Source organism: Berghia stephanieae, chromosome 1 (assembly GCF_034508935.2).
Source record: "Berghia stephanieae isolate SIO BIC M18660-M18661 chromosome 1, UCSD_Bste_1.3, whole genome shotgun sequence".
In the NCBI taxonomy this organism is placed as follows: domain Eukaryota; kingdom Metazoa; phylum Mollusca; class Gastropoda; order Nudibranchia; family Aeolidiidae; genus Berghia; species Berghia stephanieae.
Genome location: NC_088360.1, coordinates 105,113,507 through 105,122,087, shown reverse-complemented (window position 1 = coordinate 105,122,087; position 8,581 = coordinate 105,113,507). Strand labels below are relative to the sequence as shown.

At 38.8% G+C, this 8,581-nt stretch overlaps 1 protein-coding gene across 6 annotated transcripts in view; it reads right to left on the bottom strand.

Moving 5' to 3' along the window:
- Positions 1–8,581, bottom strand: part of LOC144962662 (focal adhesion kinase 1-like) — a 105,244-nt gene that overhangs the window by 50,141 nt on the left and 46,522 nt on the right. For all 6 annotated transcript variants that reach the window (XM_078895776.1, XM_078895779.1, XM_078895777.1 and 3 more), the window contains exon 11: positions 1,802–1,832. In XM_078895776.1, the coding sequence (XP_078751902.1) occupies positions 1,802–1,832 (31 nt within the window). The remainder of the gene's footprint in view (positions 1–1,801; positions 1,833–8,581) is intronic.

Genomic DNA, 8,581 nt, shown 5'->3' with positions numbered 1-8,581 from the left:
GGTGATGAAATCGATAAAAAAAAAAGAGAATAATAAGGGAGGGGGGGGGGGAACCATGAAAGGCAACGGCCGAGAGCCTCCATACATCAAAGAGATCTGTGACTAGCACCACCTTGATGTTGTCGTCATTGATCCGTGGCAAGTCGATCGTCGCAATGAGTAAGTGATTCATAGAACCAGACCTGCCTAGTACTACGAAAAATTCGTAGGAATACAATTTTTCCAGAGCTGCATTCGCCTCTTTTGACCCAATAAATCTTGTTGAGAAGGAAAGTTTCGTTCCTTAGAACCTACAGTCAGGACTTTGGACCATCTTTGGATCATGCTGAGGACAACTTGTTTATTTCTAAAGCTATTTAAAGTTTTGTTTTTTTTTCCATTTTCCCCCCTGGAAACTACGACTTTTTGAAATGTCAAGTAGGCAGCTCTGTAGAAGCAGCCAACTGCTCTGCTGTACGTACAAGGTGAATGAGTGGTTGGGTGAGTAATGGAGCGTATAAATAAAACAGACGCGGAGATCGATTCGATTCATTGACGAGAGGGAATGAACGAATGATTGAATATAAATAATTAAACAAGCTATGAATGTCGTGAGTGGTAGTGGGAGTGGGAAAGAAGAAGGGCTGGGGTTTGGGAACCAAGAGCCTTGGTAGCTCCCACTCTTTAGCGGACAAACAAAGAAGAAGATAAATGAAATAAATTATAATGACGAGGTATAGGAAGATGGAATAAAGGGGATGTAAAGGGGGAGTAGGGGGTAGGGGGAGGGGTCATTAGGGTAGAGGACACACAGAAATAGCTATTGATGAGGTATGGTGAATATTAATGAGCAGGGACTCACAGACGAACGACTGAAAGAATGAATGAATAAATGAAGGAAGGAATGAATGAATGAATGAACACATCAATGAATGAATGAATGAATGAATGAATGAAGGAATGGAGGTATGAATTAATGAATGGATGAATGAATGAATGAATGAATGAACTCATCGATGAATGAATGAATGAATGAATGAATGAATGAATGAATGAATGAACTCATCGATGAATGAATGAATGAATGAATGAATGAATGAATGAATGAATGAATGAATGAATTAATTAATTAATTAAAGGAAGAAGGGAGGAAGGAAGAAGGAAAGAGATGGATGTATGGATAACTTGAGTTTGCCAAGTTTGTGAGGGGGAAATGGATGGATAGTTATACGGACACACAACGTGTGAACGTGTGGACAAATATATCATAGACACTGACACACCCGAGACTAAAACAATACCAATATATTATATAATTGTGCATTGTAGTCCTGGACAGGTAGGGGTCTGATTGGTGAGAATAAGAATTTAGCATTTATATAGTGCAATATCCACTAAAAGTGCCCAAACCGCTTTACAGGGGTCAGGGGTCCTTAGCCAACAGCAACACTTAATGTGCAGAACCAGACATGAATGACGTCTGTTTGGCGATATTAATTTTTTTTTTTTAATCCCGACAGAGACAACGCTGTTAACTGCTAGGTACTCATTTTATACGATGATTAGGGTGAGAGAATAATATGAATATAGAGCCTTTTCCAATGACTCAACTTTGCGCGCCGCTCACAGCAGGACTCGAACTTTAGACCTTTTGGTTTGAAGGTGAGTGTCATATCACAATACCATAATATTATTATAGCTGTATGGTGGATGATTGGATGTATGGATGAGTGGATAGGTAAGTAGATGGCGGATAGGATGGATACACAAAATTGATTGACTTCTGACCAGCAGGCGTGGTATGAACACAATGACTACTCACCTAGATCTTGGAGTCCTGGGGATGTTCTCTTCTGTAAACAACAAAGGTTGGAAATGTCTTAGTGGTTTAGTTATACAAGTCCACATTCTTAATAAGTTTTATTAGAATGATATTGTAACTTCTCACTCTAAACACGTTATTCCTTTCGAACTGCCTAATAATAAAATTTAATCAAATCCAAGCGAAATCAAAGGCACCAGTGGGATATTTTTAAAATTTACGTCTCCGTCCAGTTATGGGTGACCAAGTTACATCCTTGGCGTACTATTATTATTATCAAAGATAATCTAAATATGAAATATATATATATATATTTATACACACATCAATTATGATTCACACGCATCAAACACACAAGAAATGAATAGTGGTGTGCTCTAACCAGTTAACTGTCGTAAGCTAGTAAGACACGTATTTAAAAAACGTGGCCAGAAAACTCGTCCTTCAAATATCGATCGATTCAAATGACCCTCGTCTTGGCAACAACCAAATAAAAAAATTAAAAATTAAAAAAACAAATCTCAAACCTGGGACTTCACTCAAGACCTCGCGAGGTCTCAAGTTTGAGAGTTTTGGCCAAGATGCGAGTCAATTCAATCGATGGATATTTTAAGGACGGGTTTTCTACCCAAATGTTGACACATACGCGAGTCTTTCCCCGAGTACGGCAGTTTACTGCTCATTACTCGGCGAAGTTAATCATCATTGGATTGCACAATGACCGATCAAATGTCTAGCTACAATTGAAGAGTGGTTTTCCACAACTCCATAACTCCCGTTTTTTTTTCACATTTTGAGATATTGAGGATAATTTCCCATAAAATTTCTCATTCGGTTTGTTACTTTATTATGTTTAAACTTCAAATTAACCCAAATCTAAGGAAAATGCTTGAGTCAATTGATGCTTAAAATAAAATTTATGTTTCAATTCATTTCATGGACAGAAAATCTCAAAAAGTAGAAAAAATCGACTTAACGAGTTTTGGAAAACCAGCCTTCAATTGAAACATTGATTGGAAAATCAACTGAAAAAAAAAAGATGAACTTCATTGATTGTCAGCAAATGTGATTATATTTCCAATTCGGTCACAGCACATTAATTTCATTCTGGAACTAATGACTACACACCGCGGCTAAATAATAATTACAGCTTTCTCAAATTATAACAGTAGCTGTATTGCCCTCGAAACACACAGGCTCTATCTAATAACTCATCAACAGTCCCGCTTAGAATTCACAACAAAACAATTTAATGCGGAGAGCGGATGGGAGGTGAAAACAAACAAACCAACAAAAAAGTCACACGAAATCAATAAATAATGGAACTCGAGTTATCGATTCATTTAAAACAGCGATGCGGAGAGAACAAGGACGTATTAATCTTTAAACCACATTATATTATAGCCACCAAAAACACAGACACAGGGACACATAACAGACACACATCACACACGACCACTGCTTAGAGAACTGAATCAGGCAACACGGCTATCCAAACTAAACCCAAACAAATTCCAAGCTCCGGCGGCTACAGCTACGAACTGTCTTCTTTGTTTAGAGTCTTAGTGATTTGTGACGATGACGACGAGGAGGATGTCAACGACGGCATTAACCCTGGAGCGGTCGATGACGATGGCAATGACGATGACGAGACGCACGTGCTGTACATAGGAATTCCATCTTCTGTACTCAACTCCCCCCCCCCCCCCCCAACAGCAACGCGGGCGCCGTTCGCGGTGTGGTCTTTGGGTGAGTGTGAGTTAAATTCGAACTTGGAACTGGTTGTGGCGGGGGGGGGGGGGGGGGGGGGTGGGAGAGAGAACAACGGATACGTGATGTCATCGGAGGTTACACTAACCATGTGACAATAACAAGAGAAATAAAAATAAGAAGCTTGGATTTGGGTGCCGTAAATAACATTGAAAAAGATGGGATTTGGTAAAGCTATGGGTGAGAGGAGGGGGGGGGGGGGGCGTAGATAAGATAGGAACATTCCAGAATTAGATTATGAATGATTGAAATCGTGATGAGCATTGAACAATAGATAATCTATGGAGGAGATATATCATCCCTTCACACCCAACCCAACTCTCTCTCTCTCTCTCTCTCTCTCTCTCTCTCTCTCTCTCTCTCTCTCTCTCTCTCTCTCTCTCTCTCTCCTCTCTCTCTCTCTCTCCTCTCCTCTCTCCTCTCTCTTCTTCTCTCTCTCTCTCTCTCTCTCTCTCTCTCTCTCTCTCTCTCTCTCTCTCTCTCTCTCTCTCTCCCTCTCTGATTCTCAATCAGGATCTAAGACTCTTAATCACTATAATTCTCGACTTTTACAAGAGACAAAGACTGTAGAACAAAGAAAATCTAAACCCGACCCCCAAAAAGTCACAAGAAGAAGAAGAAGTAATCCGATCCAAGATATTGGAAATGCAGGGGTGAATGAATCATGGGTAATACGTTGTGACAGAATTATTGGATACAATTTATACAGTGGCACTATCAACGAAGGACGGGTATCTATCTTTTATCATTTCTCTACGGAGGGAAATGAATAATAATTATATATTTAAATATTCATAGAAATTCAAGTGTCTTAGGAGGAGGTCGAGACAGTGACTGGCTCATGGATAGGGGTAATTTTATACACGTCTGGTAAAAAAAAATAATTTAAAAGTAGTCCTTCAAAGCCATTAGGCCCATGGAGCCAGAGTTTATCCCGGTTTCCATGGCTTGAAATGGACATTAGCAATTGCTTGCTACCCTTTGGATAAGACAGTCTATCGCAAAGTACTTTCCGCCATACCTAACAAACCCAACCTCCCATTAACTGCTTGTGGACCGGGGGGGGGGGGGTTGTTCAGAAACAAAATCTTCACTAGGCAGGTCTGCGGATTGATTGATGAGTTGAACTACGCTTGTGACAAATTTAGGTCACATCACAGTGAAGATTTTGAGTTCGACTTACCAGATCATGTGACGTTCTTGTGTCATAAGCGCATTAGAAGAAGAGAAGAAGAAGAAGAAAAGAAGAAGAAGAAGAGAAGAAGAAGAAGAAGAAGAAGAAGAAGAAGAAGAAGAAAGAAGAAGAAGAAGAAGAAGAAGAAGAAGAAGAAGAAAGAAGAAGAAAGAAGAAAGAAGAAGAAGAAAGAAGAAGAAGAAGAAGAAGAGAAGAAGAAGAAGAAAGAAGAAGAAGAAGAAGAAAGAAGAAGAAGAAGAAGAAGAAGAAGAAGAAGAAGAAAGAAGAAGAAGAAGAAGAGAAGAAGAAGAAAAGAAGAAAGAAGAAGAAGAAGAAAGAAGAAGAGAAGAAGAAGAAGAAGAAGAAGAAGAAAGAAGAAGAAGAAGAAAGAAGAAGAAGAAGAAGAAGAAAGAAGAAGAAGAAGAAAAGAAGAAGAGAAGAAGAGAGAAGAAGAAGAAGAAGAAAAGAAGAAAAGAGAGAAGAAAGAGAAGAGAAGAAGAAGAAAAGAAGAAAAAAAAGAGAGAAGAAGAAGAAGAGGAAGGAGAGAGAGAGAGAGAGAGAGAGAGAGAGAGGGGGGGGGGGGGGTCGGCTTTTGGGATTTTTTTTGGGTTTTTTTTGTTGGTATTTTTCTTTCTTGCTTTGTCTGGTACCTTTCATACACACTTGTTCAGTTCTTTATTTTGGTTTTTTTAAAAAGAAAAGAAAAAGAAAAGACCGCCAAGTATTGACAGTCATGTGAAATGGGAATTATCCTACAACAAGTCGCGCACTGGATAGCCACCAACCCGCTCCCCCCCCCCCCCCCCCCCCCCCCCCCCCAAAAAAAAAAAAAAAAATTTAAAAAAATAATGATAAAACAAAACAAAACCAAATACTCCCCCCTCAATACAACCCAAAAGCAAACTGTTTGCAGAGTCATCCGTTGGAATTCTTGACACGCCCTTGGAGAAGGAAGGACTCACGTTATGCCCCCAGGCAATTCATGATCTGATCTGACAAGGGACCCACATGCGTAAACTATCGATACGGCTGGATTCGGATTTTAATGACAAAAGGAACATTAGAATTTGAAGAAAAAAATTAATAATAATAAAATAATAAAATAAATAAATAACAAGAAGAAAAAAGAATTGCTGGCCAACGAGGATATCGTCAAACAAGTTCCTGGACCAACGGGATCGATGGAGAAGAGATAGAGGCGGGCAAAATGGAAATTTATTCTCTAAAGGCTGTTAGAGTTATTTTCATTGGGGTTTTTTTTTCTTTTTATGAGCAAGTTAGTTTTAAAAGTGGGAGTGGGAATAAGGGGGGGGGGGGAGAGAGAGAGAGAGAGAGAGAGAGAGAGAGAGAGAGAGAGAGAGAGAGAGAGAGAGAGAGAGAGAGGGGGGTAGAAGGATGGGGGAGATTGGTGGGGGGTGGGGGGAGGAGATGGGACTTTTTTTTATTTTCCTGACAAAGAAGAATATTCGAGAATGAGCAAACAAAAGAAAGAGAAGGGAGGCCGCAGGAGATTGTGATGTTAGAGATGGTTGGAGGGGGGAATGGGGATGAGGAAGGAGGATATAATGATTTTAGAATAAATTGGAATAGCCTTGATAAGGGCACTCTCGGGCAGGAGCATTTATTGCGCTGGATAGCCTGCCCTTAATCCATTAATCACCATCATCATCATCATCATTATCATCATCATAGACCTGTAAATGAGCTCTATAAAAATTGACTGAAACTCTTCGACAAACTGAAGATTCAATTATTTTTTTTTAAATAAGGGCATCATTGGAGAGGAGAGTGATAAATACAATGTATCAAAATAGTGGGTGTTATTTCTTACTGGAAGTATGACTGCCATAATTTGATGTAGAAGGAATGCTAATAAGCATGTCATTCATATAGGTAAAGATGACTTCATCAAAGTCATATTCCTGCCTCGGGAATTTTTTTGACATAGAAAAATAATCACCATTATCATCTTTAACTTCTAGCCATGACCAATTGAATTTATTCCTCACACTCACGGGACTCACATCTTTATCGATGCTCGACAAGTCTGAATTGCGATCCACGAACAGCTCAGCCATTGTGAGAACATTAGAATAATGTAGCAATGAGCAAACTTGATTTTCAATCAGTAAATGACAGAGAAAAAAAAACTTAAATAAATATGACTTCAGGCCAATACACTGAATTATTGATTAAGTAGAAGTGAATTATCAAGAAGAAACTTCGGCAGGCGTAGCGGAAAAATCAAAGAATCGAAATGAAGGTAAATCGCCACAAAACAGCAAGCTCGCTTGGGCTTGAGCAAAACAATGCCAGAAAACGTCCTGATTTGCACGGGAATTAATTAGGCTACTTACCATTGTTCTTTATGATCAGGTACTCAATCAGTGAAGAAACGGTCAACCAGTTTGTTTACAACGTGAGGCAATCGAAATGTACTTGTAGCAATCTATCCTAACTTTCGATTTGAAGATGTCTACATAACGGACTTGCAGCATTCGCAATTTACTTTATCATACTTTTGAGACTCCCCAGGTAAATGTGGTCAATTTTGGCTTAGATGAAACAGTGAAATTTATCGCTCGGTGGCTCAGTTAAAATTGGCTACAGTTGGGATCACGACGGTTTGGAAAGTGAAAAAATAATTTAACGAAGGATGTGTGAAAATACCCAGGGAAGTGTTCAGACACGCCTTTTATAAAAAGCGTCGCTTTGTCTTGGCAATATATACATCGTTAATATAAACGGTCCCCATGAGCTATGCGTAGCGCTGTGGAACACTCCTAATTATTTTACGGTCATTCGACTACGATTTGTGAATTCTTTCTTTTTTTATTTATTTATTTCTTTCTTTCCTTTTTTAAATATTTGAATTTGACAAATTGACTGATTTCAGTTAATTGACTGAGAATTTACAGGTCTACATCATCATCACCATCATCATCATCATCATCATCATCATCATCATCATCATCATCATCATCATCATCATCACAACCATCAGCATCGTCGCCGCCGTCGATCCGCCAATACCACTGCCGTCGTCTCCGCCATCACCACAACCATCATCATCATCATCATCATCATCATCATCATCATCATCATCATCATCACCACCATTACAACCATAACATCAATATAACCACCACCACCACCCCGATCACCATCTTCATTCAATATCACTATTTGAAGTTACAAGAATTCATTGTGCGACTGTCAAATAAATAGAAGGACGAAATTGACGTCACTCAGCTCTTTGTTATTGTTTTTAGACGGCCATTTTAATGAAATTCTCACTAAATTCTATAAATAAGATCACAAACGTTTAAGGTTACACATAGTTTTTTTTTGCGTTTGTAGATTACATCTATCCGGCGGATGTTATAAGTATTTTACCCAAACGCACAGCATCAATACGAAACCATAATATACATATTCTAAAATTATTTATTATCCAAACCTCATTAAGTTATTTCCTCCTACAACGTTGTTTCGTCCATCCGTTGGTATTTTGCTGGATTCTTCTGGGAGTTTCCAGGTGGACACTAACTACTATACAGAATACCTCCCTGAAGAATCCATTAAATTACCAACAGATGGGTGAAACAACGGTATAGGAGGAAATATCCAAATGAGGTCAGGATAATAAATAACTCGCTCCAAAGAAAACAGTCGAGCACTCTACGTGATTCCAACCAATTCCCCTACACCATATATTCTAAAATTATTTATGTATCTTAAATTCACGCAAGACTTTATCAAAACGAATAAAACAAGTAGTCAAGATCTCAAGTTTCACTAAAATCCCCGAAAATACGTCATCCTCTTGTTTCTTT